This window comes from Leptosomus discolor, chromosome 1 (assembly GCF_034619465.1).
Source record: "Leptosomus discolor isolate bLepDis1 chromosome 1, bLepDis1.hap2, whole genome shotgun sequence".
Classification (NCBI taxonomy): domain Eukaryota; kingdom Metazoa; phylum Chordata; class Aves; order Leptosomiformes; family Leptosomidae; genus Leptosomus; species Leptosomus discolor.
In genome coordinates this window covers 218,854,507-218,872,620 of record NC_141391.1, presented here as the reverse complement: position 1 = coordinate 218,872,620, position 18,114 = coordinate 218,854,507, and the positions used below count along the sequence as shown (strand labels likewise).

The following is an 18,114-nucleotide window of genomic DNA, read 5'->3' as shown; positions in this document are numbered from 1 at the left end:
GGGGGTGCCTGTCGGAACAGGGTTTGCGGTGCCGCAGCAGCAGCGTGCCCCTTCCCTCCCTCCCAGGGGTCCAAGGGGGCCATGGGCGTCTCTTGCGGAAGAGCATCGTCACGTGCCATGGAGTGGAGAGGGTGGACGTGCTCACCGTCACCGGCTGTGCCATGCCCACGCCTCCACGGGAGCCCTTCTTCCTTCCCTCTCCTGTCTCCCCCCTCCCAGTTTTTGTACATCCTTGTCGAGTAGCAAAGAGTGGCGGGTGCCAGCTTGTTCACAGGCACAGCGAACAAGGCGTGTCCTGGTGGTTTAGGTATTTTTTAGGCCTTGTTGCCCAGTGGGAAGCATTGTGGGATCCCCGCCGTGCCCATGGCATACAGGCAGGAACGGAGCGGGAGGTCACTCCCTGCCGTTGTCCGGGCACTCCCGCAGCGGCGGGGAGGGAGCCGGCATGCGGTGCAGGTGCCTCCCTGGCAGCACGTCACCCCCCTTGGGAACACGTGGTGCCTCCTTTTCTTTATGGCCGTTTTGGTTGTGCTGCCGAGGGTAGAGTCCAGTGTCCCCTCGACGCAGAGCTGAGAACCCTCTGCCTCCACGGAGGGTGGTGGTGAGCAAGGGGAGAAGCTGCCTCAGATGGTCCAGGCGAAAGGTTTATCTCCTTTAGCTCCTTGCGGCGTGCTGCTGTGCTGATCAGTCCTTAACATCTCTGTTTCCCGGCGTAGCCTGCCTTTTTGCCAGTAAGATTAATTCCTTGGTTCTTTGAGACAGTTTTTCCAAGGACCGCAGGGACGGGGCTCGGTGGACGACCACCTAGTCGGAAGATTCACGGGAAGCCATCAGCCCCCCTTGCGCCATCGGGCTCCAAGAAATCTCCCTCCGGATTAGGTAAACGCATGAGGCAACGCACAGCGGCGAGGCTGGAGTAGCCGGTGGGATCACCGGGAGCTGCTCACTGCACGAGGACACCCCCAAATGCTCCCAAGCCACAGCACTGCGAGGGCCGGGCTGCACCTCACTTGCTGCAGGGCGTCCTGGTCCTCGCTGTCTGCGTGGGGTGCTGGGGGCTGCTGTGCACTCGCTTCTTTTGGGGGGGGTTGCCAGAGCACCTGCGTTAATCTCTGTGATGCTGCATGTCCCATGCGTTGGGCTCTCACCGTTTCAATCACATTCTCCTTGGTAAAAAAGTGGTTTTGAGCATGCACCCCCCGCACCCGTATGTTTACTGATGAATTACTTACCTGTGCTACTCCGCCAAGGTACTAGGTGCGCTGTAAAGCATGTGCAAAAATAGAAACTACAGAATAGGGAGATAAAGGTGGAATAAACACCATATAAAAATATTTTTAAGTTTGATTAATGATATAAAAAATGTTTTCTTCCCATGCCCCAGTGGATTGTCTTGTGCACCCCACTTTGGAGACCGCTGCCGTAGGAAGGAGTGCCAGAACCGTAAAGCGTAGGGCGTTGTTCTGGGGGGAACAAGTGCCAGCATGCCAGGCTGTTCCTCAGCCCTTCTGAGAAAGAAAGGAAAAAGCTAAAAAAAATAAACCAAAACCAAACACGCCAGAGGAGCAGAAAAACAAGAATCAGAGGGAAAAAAAGCAAGTCTGTGTTTTCAGTAGTATAAACAAGTACTGTATTGGGTGATTTTATTTCTAAGTCATAGAATGATAGTCATGGAACAGTTTGGGTTGGAAGGGACTTCGAAGACCATCCAGTTCCAACCCCCTGCCATGGGCAGGGACACCTTCCACCAGAGCAGGTTGCTCCCAGCCCCGTCCCGCCTGGCCTTGAGCGCTGCCAGGGAGGGGGCAGCCACGGCTGCTCTGGGCAGACTTTGGTGAAGTTAATTGTTCCTTCAGCCATGCCGATAGCAGGCGTTTTGCCTGTGGAGGCGGGTGCTGGGGGTGAGGATCCCCGAGAGCAGGACGCCTGTGCTGGGGCACGTACCTCGAACCCCGTGCGGGGGCACCTTTGGGACCAGGAGGCTGCAGCGGGGTCTCTGGCAGCGGCGTGCGGCAGCGGAGGGCAGCCCGTGCTCGTCAGGGGGGCGTGAGAGGCAGGACTGTGGGGAGCCATGGCTGCTGCTGCTGCCTCCAGGGCTGCCGCCTGTCCCCGCGGTGGCACAGGGGCGTGGTGGCTGCTGAGGCAGCGTTTCCCTCTGCCAGCAGCGATGGTTTCATGCGATGGTGAGGCTGGGATGAAAGGTTTGAAAGTGCATCCTGACCTGAGCTCAAAACAAAGCGTGTTGGATCGACAGTGCTGTGGCGACAGTAAAAACTGTCCCTCTGCTTCTGCAGCCCCTTCCCGCTGGCTGCTGCCACTTGAATTCCAACGCAGGTGGAAATAAGTGTTTATTTGATACTGTTACTGCTTTGGGCCCCGACAGCTTGTGTCCTTACCAGAGAGAAAAGGTGAGTCTCTTCTATACTTTTTCCACTCCCATTCATCCCCTCTATTCGTTCCTTCTCTCGGGCTGCCCTAGTCAGCATGCTGAAAGACCTGCCAGGCTGCAGTCACACCGGCAGCCTGCCCGCTGGCGTAGCCAGCAGTGCCGCGAGCAGCACCAAGGGCTTCAAAAGGAAGCAGTGACAAAGCAGAGGAGCGGAGTTACCTGGTGGTTTGGGGTCCCGTCACCCTCCTGTAGCCGCGGACGCGCTGGTTCAGCGTGACGGGCTCAGCCGCGTTAGTGCGAGGGCCTGGTTGCTTTGTGCGGGGTGAGCAGTCAGCGGTCATCCTGGGCCATGCAAGAAGGTTGGGTTGGGTTCTGTGATGCCAATTTCTTCTGTCTCAGGAGATGGCGGCTGGGAACGTCCGGCTTAAATTCTTTTACGTCTCCTTGCCACGTCTCCTCTTAACCCATCAGCTGCAGACCGTATTCCGGGTGTCTGCAGTGGCATCTCTGTCCACTTGGCCATGAGTCAGGCTGCCTTCCTTCGGCATCCAGCGACCTGGAGGCCCTCACATCTCGTTTGCTGTCGGCTTCACAGATCGGGCTGGCAGGTTCTTGGACTTTTTTGCACTTCTGAGGCAGGCAAGCAGGCTCCTGAGTTGTTACAGCCTAAAGGGGAGGTTTGGTCCAAGTATGGCCTGAAACGCCTGCTGCCCTGGCTTTGGCCGAAGCGCTGCTGGGGCTGGTGCCAACGGTGAGCAGATGAGTGGTGACAGAAGTCTCTCTGGGTTCCCAGCTTTCCCTTGCCGTGACTCCTGCGCAGCGGGAGAGCTCGTTGGCCACCAGGTGAGAAGGAAGGCTAGACCTGCTCTGTGGGAACTGCAGCCCTCTGTGCTGCGGCGTGCAAGATCAGTGTGGCCAAACAGAACATGGGAAGGAACGGGGCTGCTGCCTTGGGACACGGAGCGTGCGTTTGCCTTACCGGCGTTGGTTCTCCTCTTTGGCTCTGCTCTGGAGCCTTGGTGAGATTCGATGCCTTGATGCAGTTTAGAAGTTTTGGCGAAGAGCTCTTACATTCACCGGAGCTGTCTGTGTGCACGTGGGACGAACACAAGCATGCGTGGGACTGGTCACACTGACACGTCTGCACACAGATGATTGTTTGTGGTTAAACACGTGCATGAAAGGGGGGTCCACTCCGTTTGTGTACACGTAGGGGAAGCAGCGACAACGGAGAAGTGTTCCTTTAGCTCTCAGCTTTGTGATGTGTCTTTTCTCTTGTAGAAACCAGAGAAGACAGGACAAAGCGTCTCTTCCGACATTATACTGTGGGCTCTTACGACAATTTCACCTCTCACAGGTAAGCACCAGCATCTTTCCTTTGTGATTATGAGGAGATTCATTTCCACGGAAAAAGTATTTCCTTTTCCTGACACAGCAGTAAGCATTGTTTTAATTTCACAGGAAGGAAACTTTTCTGGTTGTTTTGGTCAATTCAATTATAGTCTAAAGTATAAGTCCCAGGTAAGGCTTAGGTGAACAGAATGTTGAAGCTGCAGGGCAGCCTGGCTCACATCTCAGTTGAGGAAAAAATGTTCTGGAGAATTTTTGGTGTGCTCCAGGAACTGAAGAACATACGTTGGATGCAGATGCAGAGTTACAGCTTCGCTCTGAAGGGGAAAAGAGGAGGATGCTGTTGTGCAGGGGATGGCACGAAGAGAGCTGTCCCTCCAGCCCGTCGGTGGGCCTGGATGTGCTGCCTGGGCCTCGGGTGTTCACCAGGGCTGTTTGGTGCGTGGCCGTTGAGCGTGCTGGCCTCGGCACGCAGACCGACCTTTGGGAAGGTGGTCGAACTCGGCAGGGATTCAGTCGTGACAGCAGGGGTGATGTTGCTGGTTTGAGCTAGGTCTTGAGCGTGTGGGGCTGGTGGACACGTTCGTAGGGGGCTGGGCTGTAGGAAGGGGTCTCTGGTTGGCTTCAGGAATGCGCTTTGGGCACTGGGGTTCTGTGTTTGAGGGATAAACGTGGGATTACTCTGGAGTACGATCTCTGCTTGCAGTCAGGCCTTAGTGCTCATAAAAACTAATTGTCATTAAAGTAATTGGATGGGCATTATTGCTTATGACGTGACAGGAGCAAATTGTGGGAATTCATTATACAAACCCCGAGTTATCCTGAGGTCTCAGAGTTTACCAACAAAGCAATGAGTGTTCTGGATTATTGAGCTTCTTACCCCAAATCTGTCTCTGTGGGTCTGAGCACCTTTTACTCAAAGTACCGTGTGTAACATGTTTTGATATTCAAAAATTGTGTGACGCGCTTCTTCAGGGCTGTTTGTTTTCCTAACTGATCATGGGGCGAAAGAGAAAATGCTGCTATGACTCAGAAAACGGTAAAGAAGAAAAACAGGGAGGAACAACAGTACATTTCCACCATGGCCGAATGCTACGGGGAACCCCCAGAAGGTCAGTGCTGGGGTCACTGGTTGCTCTTGGTCTTAAAGGGCAGGAAATGGGTAAAAATTTGCAGATGAGTCAAAGTTACATTCTTTAAGCAAAAGAAGAGTAGGTGGCTGGGATTGCATCAAGCTGGGTTGATAAACAGTGTGATAGCAAAAAAAGTTTATTTTGGCACATGCAAGATAACACACACCAGAAGAAAAGCTGTGAGGTGCTCTTGCCCACTAAAGATTTTTCAGCTCTTCGTACTTGCTTAGGAATACAGATCTGACATCACTGAGACATCACAGTGAAAACTTCTTCATTGGCACTGAGGCATTGGAAAAATCAGACCAAAGAGTAGGTCAGAAAACACAACTGAAGCAGTTGTGAAGGAGGGTCCCTGGTGACACTGGTACTGGATGACGAAGGAGCAGCTGAACACCAACACAGAAAATCAACAAGTATGTGGAAAAAACCCAGTAGTGGTGTTTCATATGCAGTGAAGGTGTTGGACTGACTTCTGCTCAGGAACAAGACTTGGGGCTCACTTTGATTCCAGTCCAAACCTGCAAAAGCGAATTGAATTTTTGGAATTGTTAGGAAAGGAAAAAAGAACAAAATGGGAAACGTAATTATGAATATCTTTGCAAAAACCTGTGCTGTACCCACCTCTTGAAACCTGCTTGCAAGTTTTGGTCTTTCAGACCAAAGTAATACTTGAAAAGTTGGCAGAGAAAACGCCCAGGTGCTCTAAACTGTGGAACATCTTTCATCAGCGGGGAGACTAAATGGACTGAGACTCTCAAGCTTGGAAAATGATGCCGAAAGAGAAGGGATTTGGTAGAAGTCCACAAAGAAGTGATAACGGAAAAGCTGAACCAGAGGTAGTTGATCTCTGTGTCTTCCCATGCAAGAACACGAGGTACTGAATGAAACAAGTACGTGGTTCTTCCATCTAATGTGCAATTAGCCTGCGCGACTCCTTGCTCAGTGACACACCGAGTGCTAAAAACTGCAAGGGGTTCAGAAAGCAGTGGGGTAAATCCGAGGAAGAAAAATCATTTGCAGGCTTCTGAATATGGAGAGACCAGCTCTGGCTAAGGCCCTCACTTATCCTCCAGCGGCGGCAGTCAGGAGCGCGTGGTGGGGAATCATGGCTGTGTTCTCGCTCTGCTTTCCTCGTCATGTTCCCGCTCTCGGCTGGTGCTGGGAGGTCAGGAGGGCGACTGGACTGAGCTGGTACGGCTGCTGCTGCTGCAGGTGTGGTGGGCTTTTCTCTGAAGCTCAAAGTGAGGTTTGCCAGCCCTACAGGGAGCAGATTTCAAGGCATGGCCTTCTCCTTGATATCTCCTGTGGCTGCTGAAATGGCCAACAGTGGTGCTATTCCTAGGCTCTGAACTCTTCACTCCATGCTGGAGGAAGCCTGGGCATCTGTCTCTAGAGCAGACTTTAGCCTCTTCAGAGATCTGCACAGAAAAATCCCATGGGATACCATCCTGGAGAGAAGAAGTGTCCAAGAGAGCCAGTTGCTATTCTAGGACAGCCTCCTTGAAGCTCAGGAATGGCCCATCCTGACAAGTCGGAAATCAGGCAGGGGCAGCAGGAGGTCTGTGGGGACGCTCGGGGAGCTCCTTGCTAAACTCGGACACAAGAAGGAGGTGTACATGGGTGGGAGAAGTGACCTGGGAGGCATATAGAGACATCACCCTGTCCTCCAGGGATGGGGTTAGGAAAGCCAAAGCCCACCTGGAGCTGAATCTGGCAAGGGATGGGAAGGGATTTTGCAAGTGACACCAGCGGCAGAGGGAAGACTAGAGAAAGCATGCACCAGCTGTGGAATGGGGTGGGGACCCTAGTGACGAAGGACAAGGAGAAGGCTGAGGTACTAAATGCCGCCTTTGCCTCAGTCATTACTGGTAAGACTGGCCTTCAACAACCCCCAGCCCCTCAGACCAGAGGGGAAGTCTGGAGCAATTACGACTTGCCCCGGGTGGAAGAGGATCAGATATGGGAACGTTTAAACAAACAGGACACACACGAGTCCATGGACCTGATGAAATGCACCCGTGAGTGCCAGGGGAGCTGTCTGATGGCATTCACAGGTGGTCAGGAGAGGTTACTGGTGACTGGAAGAAAATGACACTTCTGTCTTCAAGAAGGGTAGGGAAGAGTGTGGGGGACTCCAGGCTGGTCAGTCTCATCTTGATCCCTGGGAAAGTGATGGAGCAACTAACCCTGGAAACCATTTCCAAACACATGAAGGGACTGGGAGTAGCCAGCCTGGATTTGTGAAGGGGAAATCCTGCCTACCCAAGCTGGCAGCGTTCTGCGGTGAGGTGACAGCTTGTTGGGTGAGGGGAGAGTGGTGGATGTTGTTTGTGTTGGCTTTGGTAAGACTTTTGACCCTGTCTCATGTAAGGCCCTCACAGATGAGCTGACAAAGTGTCGTTACTGAAGTGGGGAGCGAGGCGCATTGACAACTGTCTGAATGACCAGGCTCAGCGGGTTGTGATCAGTGGCACAAAGTCCGGTTGGAGGCCAGTCGTTAGTGGAGTACCCCAGGGGTCAATCCTGGGGCCAGTACTGTTCAACATCTGCATTAATGACTTGGGGCAGAGTGTACCCTCAGCCAGTTTGCAGCCAGTACAGAGCTGGGAGGACTGGCTGATACACCAGATGGGTGTGCTGCCATCCGGAGGGACCTGGGTAGGCTGGAGAAACAGGCAGAGAGGAACTTTATGAAGTTCAACCAAGGGAAATGCAAGGTCCTGCAGAGAGAACCTCCAACTGTGGAGATACTCAAAACTTGGCTGGCCATGGTCATAGAATCACAGAATAGTTTGGGTTGGAAGGGGCCTTTAAAGGCCATCTAGTCCAATGCCCCTGCAGTGAGCAGGGACATCTTCAACTAGATCAGGTTGCTCAGAGCCCCCTCCAACCTGACATTGAATGTTTCCATGGATGGGGCATCTGCAGTCTCTAAGCATGCTGTTTGAGTGAGGAGGTTGGACTAGATGATCTCGAGAGTCCCCTTCCGAGCTCAGCAGGTCTGTGGCAGTTGTAGACTGATGCAGATTTTGAGTCCTCTTGTTGAGCTACACCTCCACAGGAGTAAGCCTGTTGTTCGGGTCGTTATTTCCACTACGTGATGCATGCTTCCAGAATCCCGTGCCAACTCAGGCCCCTTGTTCAGACCCTTTCCTTAAGGTCAGTTGGTTTTCTGTGTAAGGCAAAACAGAAACCATATTAGAGTAAGGCACTCGCCCAGTGGTCTGTGGGTCACGGGTTGCTGCAAAGGAGCCCATCTTGGCTCTGGCTCGTTCCTGTTTTCCCTCTAATCTGGGGGAAATCCCCTCCCCTGCCATACGCATGCCACAGTGTTATTTGTCCGTATAAAGAGCCTGCGTTGAGGAGGAGCGGGCTGGCAAGGATGGTGGAATGGAGTCGTCTCCCACAGGTGAATAAGTAGATGTCCCATCTGTCTTCTAACTTAGCCTCCAGGGACCCTCACAAAGGAGGGCAGCTGGGAACAAAGTGCATGGATTGTTCTGGTGGTGGCAGTTCTGCTCAGAGTGGCCCTGTTGCCCCAGAATCGATCGGCAGAGAAGAGGGAGGAGGTCGTGTGTACATGCGTGCCTTTAGCCGCACCCTTAGCCAGGAGGAAGAACGCATCTTTCCACCCCGAAGTCCTCCAGGACTGAGTGTCAGGGGGATGTAAAGCCTCTTCCAGACCAAATCATCCATGCCTCCTTGCAGGTTGTAGTCCAGTTGGCCTTGGCGTTCCCAGGCAGTCGATGCACGCAAAGTTCTGATAAACTGGCTGCTCTGCCAGAGTATGACCGGGATCTGCTGGGATCACAATAACTGTGCTGACACTGGCTGTGAAAACTGGGGTTTCAACAGATTTTGGTGGGTTGAACTGGAACAGACTGGAGGATTTTAGCTGCATCTCCATATCATGGTGTGTGGTCATAACACGAAAGCATGAGGACAGCCACGCTGGAGCGGCCACAGGTCCTTCAGGCCAGTATCGTGTGTTGCACGGTGGCCAATGGCAGGCGCTTCGTGCAGTTACGAGAACAGCGTAAGCAACCCGAAATATTATTCCTGCCGGCAGCAATTTTCCGTTCAGAGTCTTCCTGAGCCAGAGGCAATGTCTTTGTATTTAATAGCCTTTAATGGATCGTTATTCCACTAATTTGCCCAATGACATGCAACTCGAGTGCTTTTACTCTCGCTCCTGGAATGAAGAAGGAGCTAGGGTTGGCTTTGGTGGAGACAGTGAGACAGTGGTGGTGCTGAGCAGTGGGGTGCTGTGTCTTCTGCTCCTGCTGTGTCAAAATACTTACAGTGTGGTGACAGGAAAGGAGAAAGAAGTTTCTTAAAGCACATCTGTGTGCTCATCACTCATTCATGGGTTGCTCCGAGCGCGAAAGGGAAACGTGGCCTCGCCGTTCAGTGGGGAAAACTGGTGCGAGGTAGAACAAGCGGCTGCTTTGTTACCTTCCTCGAGACCAGGGCTGGCCTTGCCAAAGCCTGGGCGGCACCCACCGCCCGGTCTGCAGGGGTGGGTGATGGGAGCAGCGCTGCTGGAGCCACCAGCCACCCGACCAACAAAGGGCATCCCATGACAGAGGCACCGGGCGGCTGGCGAAGCGCCATTTCGGTGGAAGCTTCTCTGCTCTGTGTGCTGGAGTTCAAAACGTGGCTGTTGGTGGAGCGTGGGGGTGGCGATGGTGACTGGGATGGCAGCGTGGGACTGAGCCCAGGGGTGCAAGTGTGCATTTTGTCGGCGTTACAGGATGGAAGTGGAGTTTGGACTCGATAGTAGGCGGCTTGTGGATGTGAGGTGGCGGTCAGGAGCGTGGTGTGAGGATTCACAAGGTGGGTTTAGGATCACCTTAATAAACAGATAAACAAAATGGATTCCCCCCCCCCATTTTTTAAAATATTAAGTATTTGGGCCAATACATTCCTTGAGAGCAGAAATTAAGAACTAACCGAGGTGCTGTAAGATCACTGCAGCAGATCGGTTAACACGATTTGCAGGAGAGCGCTTGTTCCGTCATCTCTGACTTCACTGGAGGTCTCAAACGTGGGAGAAGATTAACATAATGACAGTGTTTGAGGAACAACTTAAAAGTACTTGAGAAAATTACACACAAGTGACTTTAGATTTCAGGAAAAGCCTTTGAAATAGTTGCGGGTTTGAATGGATGCCCTGTGCAGTAGAGCAGGGAGCAGCATCCACGCGGCTGAATTGCAGACTTGGGTAGGGTCTGTAATTTACTCTTTTTTGGCTTAGTAGGGTGAAAAGAAAGCTATGAATATGTGGAAGGGTATACGTGAGAACATGAGAAGACACTGGGCTGTATACTGAATAGAGATTTTCTTTTGTGGAGTCAGCCTCTGGGGAAGCAATGTTACCGAGCAGTTCACTAGCGCGTTGCCGGGAAGAGAGGGCAGGGACGGGGTCTGCTTTGGCGGAGGGTGCGGGACTGTTCGGGCCAGTTCCCCACCCTTGGCTGGTGTCTCTTTGAAGCGTAACTGCAGTTAAAGAAAGAAGAGAGCGCGAGGCTGCTCCGCAGTCGAGGTGTGCTGGGGTGCACCCAAGGGCACCAGAGGGCAATAAGAGCCTGCCCCAGACCTCTGAGGATGAGGAGCGCGGGACAGGGCTCAGCAAACCTAATCCGGTCTGAAATAGGAATAAGGCAAATGGGGAGAGAAGTCTGAGCTTGTTCTTATCAGCAAGAGGCAATCACAAGGGGAATCAACTTCTCTGATGAACTATGTTAAGGGAAGAGATTAAGTGGTTCGAAATTAACTCTATAAAATTAAGAGCCCACGTTCTACATGGCACAGCTGGGAAGGAAAAGAATTGGGAGCAATAGACAATTTAGGATTTATTTTTTTTATTATTCAGTCATGGGGATTAGTTGACCAGGGAGAGAGATTACAACCGTGAGCATTCACGAGCCATCTGGATGGGCCTCCCTTTAGAAGGGAGGAAGAACATGAAGAAGTCTCTAAGCAGGGATTTCTGTGCCCTTAGATGCTGTGACTGGCCAAATATGTCAATACACAGAATTACAGTTTCTGGCACAACTGGTTGCTCAGAGCGGGGCCAGCTGGGTGAGGTTGCTTTGCATGTCTCTGAGGTTGGAGGTCCCAGAGCCCCCTTGGGCCCATATCCTAGTGTTTTTTTCCAGGGTGGAGAGGTTTTCTGCGTATCTCATTATAGTTCCTCGTGCTTCAGTTTGTGTCCGTTGCCTCTTGTCCCGTCCCTGTGCACCTCCAGGAGTCTCCTCTCTTCTGTACAGCCTCCCATGAGGTGGTGGCAGGCGGCAGGGAGGTGTCCACCGCCTCTCTTCCGAGGGGAGAAAGCCCGGCGCTCCCAGCCTCCCCTTGTATGCTTCAGTGCCCCTCTGCTCCGGCGGACTGGGTGAGCGAACCAGTAATGTCAGAGATTGGTAAAATCACCTAGAAAGCGTTGGGACCGCGCCACTGACCTGCCGCTTCCGCGATCCCCCGCCGTGGAGGAGAGCAGTACCCGTGTCTGCCCCGCACCGATGCAGTCCCGTGGCTGCCATTTCTGTCTCTTCGCTGGCTCCTTTCGGCCGTCGTCCCTCCTGGCGGTGTGCTCGTAGCTCGTACTCCCCCATTGATACCAGCACCTTGGCCGATGTCAGCCGCTGGGCTCTCCCACCCCCGGGGCACCTCTGCGCATCGGCTCCTGAGGCCGTACGTGCCTCGGGGGAGGCCAGGGCTGTGCAGGCGGTGGGGACATAAGAGCAAAGAGCTCGTTCCCATTCTTCTGAACGGGACCGTGTAAAAGGAGTCGTTCTGGATTTCCTCGAGCTGTTTCATGGCTGCGTGTGGCTCTGAGACAATTTCCTTTATTTTTTTCCACTCTGCAGCTTATTTATTGGCTGTTCTTGCCTCGTCAGATCTCGGGGCGCTGGTAGTTTAGGATTGCTGTTAGAGCCTGCTGAGGGGGTGGAACCCTCCCCAATTTCTGCTCCTGCGAGTTATCGTCTGGGAGGCAAGCAGCAGGCAGGGACTTGGAAATTGCATCAGTTTCTCTGTCGTTCCAAATAGTTGTGGCTAATTAGCAAGCCTGGGGAGGGGCAGTGTCGCAGGCAGGGCTCAGGGGGGAGCGTGGAGGAGGCCTGGCTAATGGCCTCACAGGGCAGGGCATCAAAAACACCTCTGCAAAAGGAGTTTCATGCTTAGAAACGGAGATGGGGATGAATCTTTGAGAAAAGTGTTGTGCAGCTCGAGCTGCTGGTCAGATCTGGAGAGGTCCCTGCTTTTGGTATGCTGCAGGACGTGGGGTGTCACAGCAGCAAGCCCGTCTGGGTGGGAAGAGGCGATTTGCACTGGGCGAGTGCCGCCGTCATTTCTATGGCAACAGAAGTGTAGAGGGAGAAAATGAAATCTCTTCTTGGAAAGGCTTCTGATGATCCCACTTGTCAAATCAACGTGCCTTCAAAATAGTCTTTTAAGATCTTTTGGTGAACAGTATCTTCTGGGACCGCTTAGCTCTTTCACAGAGAGTTTCCATGATCTTAAAGGTCTTTTCCAGCCTACGTGATTCTGTGGTGCTGCAAGAACATGAGATGGTAAGAAGTGGGCTCCACCAGAAGCCCGAGCTTTCCCTCAGCACTGCTTGTGCTCGGGTCCTGTGCCAGACTGCTCAGCTTTCTCTGCAATTTGGAGTTCCAGCATTGGTGGGTAAAATGAGGAGGCTTTGTGGCCTGTTTGATGCAAGAAGTAGCGCCAGGTAATGATGTCATGAATGGGTTGAAGCAGAGTGCATCAGCCAGCGTGAGCTTCTGCGAGGTGCCCGAGCTGAACAGCTCCAGCCTCCAGAGCTACTTATTAATGACTAAAGGGGCGTTGGAGAGGGGAACTGTTCACTAAACCTCATTCCTTCTCTTCTTCAAAAAAATATTCAGGAAAACTGGTTAGTGGTTTGAAAAGCAGGTTGTGGAAAACTCTGTGAACAATCGGTCCAAAAATTATTTTCCAGGTGTGTAAAAGGGGTTTCCTTTGAGTTTTTCCTTTCTTTTTGCAGCTAAGCAAAGTGTGCCATGCCTGGTGTCGCTGCCGTGGGTGTCGCTGTAGGTGAAGTGCTGGAGCAAAGGGGTTATGGTGGGGTGGTGGGAGGGACGGTGCTCCCCGTCCTCGGTGTTTGTCAGAAGACTTGGTCAGAGGGGTCCTGTTCCCTGTGGTATATTTACAGTAAGTTTTGGTCAGGTAATAGGCAGAATACAGCCAGAACTTGGGATGTGACAACTGGTGGAGCTGTTGGTCGCTAAACAGCTCGTCTGAGACCAAAGTGTTTCTGGCTCCTGCTGTCTCTCGGGTTGAAAGTCTTTGAAGCACGTACCTGCTTAGCGACGGATTCCTGTCAGGCATTGGACTCCGAGAGGTTTTGGAGTCGTGTGGGTAGTTCTCGGCAGGCATCAGCAGGGCAGCAGCTGATGACACATATAGGATGTTAGGAAACAGGGAAGAAATAGAAAGTCGACTAAAAATAGCATTATGCTTCTATGTAAATCCACGGTTTGGCAGTCTCTTGCTTGCGGTTGTAGTTTACCCATTTGGACAAGAACAATTAGAAGAGGTTCAGAGGCAACCAACGAGGGTGACCCAAAGCACGGACCACATTTAATTTGAGGAAAGGTTAAGTAGACTGGAACTCTTCATCTCAGGGAAGAGGTGCCCTGAGGAAGATTTGACAGAGCTTTATGAAACCATGAGTAGGCAAGGAGAAGGTGAATATGGAACAATAGTGATTTCTCAGTACAAAGGAATGAGGTGGCACTCTGTGGAATTAGCAAGCAGCAAGATTAAAATAAAACAAAGTACTTTGTCACACTGCTGGTGATTAAATTGTAGAATTTATTCCTGCTGCATGCTGTGGAGGCCAAAAATATAAATGGATTCGAAATGAGAATACGAAATTACTGAAGAGTTAATTTGTGACCAAGAAGCGCTGTGACCTGTTCAGGGGCTTGAGAGGAATGCAGCTGATGGCTTTCAGAAGCGGGGAAGGTATTTGCGTGTGGATCACTGGTCTGTTGTTCTGCTTCTTACACTCTTTCCTTTGCTGCTGGTTACTGACCATTACTCACAAAAGGACGTTGGTGCCACTGAGCCCCTGGTCTTCTGCAGTACCCCTGCCCTTGTGTCCTTACCAGAGGACATCAGGTGGAAGGAATCAGCCTCCCCCTGTACTTCAGCGCTGAGTGCAGTTGAACAGTCCAGACTAACTTTAAAAGAACCAACAAACCACCAACCACAAAGTCACAAATTCCACAGAGGGTGTATTCTTGTTGCTTCATGCTGGGTAGAAGAATAAAACAAGTTAGACCACGTTGAAGCCTTCTTGTTCCTTCTCAGCCACCTTTAGAGATGAACGACTGACTTGGTTCTTTAAACGTTTTGCAACCATTAAACTTAGTCGTTTTTCTTCCGTGGTGCAGTTCTTTCACTGATCTTTGAAAACTTTATTTTCCTACCAACCATTTGGTGTCTTTGGGCAAGATGTAGATGTTTTCTCTGATGCTGCACTTCGTGTAAGGGTTTTCTCCCATCTACTGAGTGGGGGAGAGGAGAGGCTTTTGTCATCAGTCGTTAGTGGAGAACTTCATCTTGTGTAACTTGAGGGAGTTCGGCTTCTGTCTGCCTGACCTTATCGTCAAGGTCCTCTTTATGGTGTCCAGTAGCAAAAGGGGACTTGCAGGGTGCAATTAGTTTCCATCTACATCAGTCACTTAAGTCAGATGAATTGTGACCTCACTGTGCATCATCACTATCAACCTGTAGGCGAGACATGCCCTACTCTAGGTCTGGGCAACAAAAGGTCTTCATTTGACTACCCTGTTAAACCCAGCGGTCTGATGCAGAAAAATAGGGTCTTCCACAGAAAAACTGATCTGACTTCAGGCACATTCCCTAGCACGATGTGACTCGTCCCCTGCAGTCAGGACGTTTCCCCGGTGGCACCAAGACTTGCAGCTGCTCTGGTCCCTTCCCCCGTGTTGTGCCCCGATACCTGAATGTCTTCAGCATCGTTATTGCTGTTTGCTGAATGGAGACCTGAAGGAGCAGAAGGGAAACCCACAGCCACTCTGTTAACCTCAGCTTCCCAGAGAGTTTAAGCACTGGGGCAGGCATCAACTTTTCTGGACAAGAATACTTGCTTGAAGACGGACAGAAGACGTTGCAAATGTCCATGAGAATTCAGAATCGTCCTGATAGAAACTATTGTTTGAAAACACTTGGATACAGTTCAGTAAGGAGAAATGCAAATTACCACAGTTGCAGAACAGTAATCAGCTGCTCAAATGCAGGAGAGAGAATAATGGAGAAATGGTTCAGAAGTTGCAGCGAATCCTAAGCTGAACAGCAATTAGCAGTGTCAAAGCGCAGTAAGAGCCAAAGATAATGGGATATTCGAACGGAAGTCCGGCAAACGTTCTCCTTCCAGTATAAATGGAGGTGCTGTGCTGAGTGAGTGCGCAGTCACGGCCTTCAGGTGCGTAGATGGAACTGCAGGGGTGGGAGTGAACTCTGCACCGTGCCCTTTGCGTAGGACGAGAGGTGGTCGGCAACAGGCGCAGCAAACAAAATTTTAGCTGGGCACCAGGAGAAGATTTCTAATTGTAAGGGTGGCATAGCATTAGAACAGATTGTCCAGGTAGCTGGTGAAAGGTCTCTCGTTGGAAAATAAGGGACATTTCAGACAAACCTCTCCTAGGAAAGTTTTGGTATAATTGATTCTGCACTGGGGCAAGCCTTCTTAAAGTCTGGGGTTTCTGTGAGTTTTTAGTACCATTCCTGTGCTAAATGTCGACAGCCCTTCATCGAGTGTTCTGCCCCGCGGGACGGGGCTGCGCGTGTCGCTGCAAGCCCTGGTAGCTGCTCTTCGAGTGTCATGAGGAAAGGGCAACAAACTTCTTCAACATGACCAATCATAAGTTATTTGTACTTATTTCCAGAAGGCAATTAAAAGCAGATATTACAGGAGATTGTTGTACTTCTCTGAGCTGTGTCATTATCTGCAGAAACTAGAATTATGAAAAATACTGCAGATTTTTACAGTATCTTCTTAGGGAATTTTGGTGGATTTTTCTTTTGATTAGAGTCTGCTGGTTCTTGTTCTTCCAGGCAGAAGATAATCAGATCATTATAAACAAATGAAATTAAAAACATGATGTCAAATGTTCTTTCCTCTAGCATTTCTTCAGCTTACAGTAGTTCAATTAAATAGGTAAGAATTACCAAAAATGTTTTCTCTTTTGATAAAATATGAGTGAGAAGGGCATTTAATTTTACTTTCTGTGTACAACAGCCTATTAAATGTTAGCTAGGTACTGCATTTGATTACAAAGACTTTTGGTAGACTAAACTGTAGTATATTCACAAGACAAAGCTGTTCATTCCCTGGAAAGCCCTGCCAGGGCTGGGGGATTTAACACGTACCATGTTCCAGCAGAGGATTGGCACCACAGGGTGCGAAGGAAATGAAAACTGGAGTTTTTACCAGTCTAATTTGAGAGATTATTTGTTCCCCTCTTCAAATATGGTGGTTGTCGGACTCAGAGCATGCAGGTGTCCTTGCACGCCCGCAGAGAACCAGCTCGCCCCACCCGTGGTCGTTTATCCTCTTCTGACCACTTCTTGTGCTTCATCTTTTCCTGAAGCAGCGTCCGCCAAGGGAGGGAGCGGAGAGGAGAAGGTGGTGTGAGCGTTACGGATTTTGAGATCAGAAGCCTTCACCGCTTCCCAACAGCCTCGTCCCCTCCCATATGTTAATTTGGAGAAGCAAGAGTCCACCACTTTCTTGACACGGCGTTCCTTGTTTGCCCTCTCTAGTGGGAACTCAGCCTTATTTCAAGGCTCTTGAGTCACATCTTGCAATCTCATCTTTTTTTCTCAGCATTGTTTGACAATTCTAAAATATTAAAAGTATTTTTCTTCCAGTCCGTACCTGTGTATAGTGATCTAGATGCCTCTTGACCTTCTCTTTGGTAGGAATAAATCAAGCCGAATTTCACATTGCATTTCCTGCTCCTGGGGTTCTCTTTTCATTACCTTGTGGTCTCAAATGCTTTTGCATAGTCCTCAAGTCACCAGCTGGCCTGTTCTGGTAAAGTCAGGCGTACAGAGGGAAAAGCATTTCGTTTCCACCGTATCATTCTTACAAGTGCAGAGATTGCCTTTCTTCACTTGGTTGCAGTGAGAGCTGATTTTGGGGCAGTATATCCTTTTTGAGTTGTTCCTCTCCGAGGATGTTTCTTCTCTTGAAAACAGAGCCTGTATTTTTGATACTTTGCATTTGCCTGTATTCAGAACTCTTTTTTTTGTCCTCAGTATTTAATGAGGCCGTCCGGATCGCTCTGACAATCACTTCTCTGCTGTGACAGCATTCTTTGTATCCCCTTCAAACACAAAGATCTTGAGTTTCTAGATCAGGGGTTTCCATGGTTATTCACAAACTGGACATGGCTTGTTCAGAGAGCCTGTCCAGTCTCTGAAGTGACTGGGAGTGTTTCCTGATACCAGTATGGTCACCCCTGGGCCTGCTGCCGTGCTCGTGCGACCGCGGTGCAGTGGGCTGCCGCTCTGAGGGTGCGAGGGTTGGGCAGCTCTGGTACAGGCCATCGATTGCAGTGCGGGTTGGGACTGGTCCTTGTGGGGCTGACTGGGGACAGCTGCCCACGCGGTGTCTGCGTGCTTTGGCCTTTCGGCGAGTGCACTTTTACTGTGTGATATGTCCCGTGAGAAGGGTGCAGTGTGTGGGGTTAATTCATGTGCGGTGGTACCAAGCACTTAAGCCGCAGTACGTGATCTCCTGTGGTTGCCATCATCAGATGTATTGGGATCTTGATAAGACGCTTGACACTTTAACCACACCGATCTGGTTTCCTAGTCAATCTTCTAAGTAAAGCGTTCTGTTAATTTACTTAGGATTGAAGTCAGGCTGGTGGTTTATAGTTCCTGTGCCATTCCTGGCAGTTCTTCCAGGGTCTGGAATTTCCCAAGTTACCAGAATTTCTTAAACACTGACATTTGTTACTGAGATATTGCTGTAGCTGATTTCTCTAAAGCTCTTCAGTGTAATACATTCCGGCTTCTGGATTTGAAAATGCTTTATTTTAGCAGGCGCTGCCTCATGTTCTCAGTAGAGGTGACAAGTTTTCTGTTCCACCCACATCGTTCTAGTAGATGATGACGGAGCCCTTCTCTGTTCCAAATTCAGCACCCAAGTACCTA

The 18,114-nt window shown here is 50.7% G+C and overlaps 1 protein-coding gene across 2 annotated transcripts in view; it reads left to right on the top strand.

Annotated features, from left to right (window-relative positions):
* SHANK3 (SH3 and multiple ankyrin repeat domains 3) overlaps window positions 1–18,114 on the top strand; it is a 342,763-nt gene that overhangs the window by 221,438 nt on the left and 103,211 nt on the right. For both annotated transcript variants that reach the window (XM_086475378.1, XM_086475373.1), the window contains exon 13: window positions 3,671–3,746. In XM_086475378.1, coding sequence (XP_086331504.1) covers window positions 3,671–3,746 — 76 coding nt within the window. The remainder of the gene's footprint in view (window positions 1–3,670; window positions 3,747–18,114) is intronic.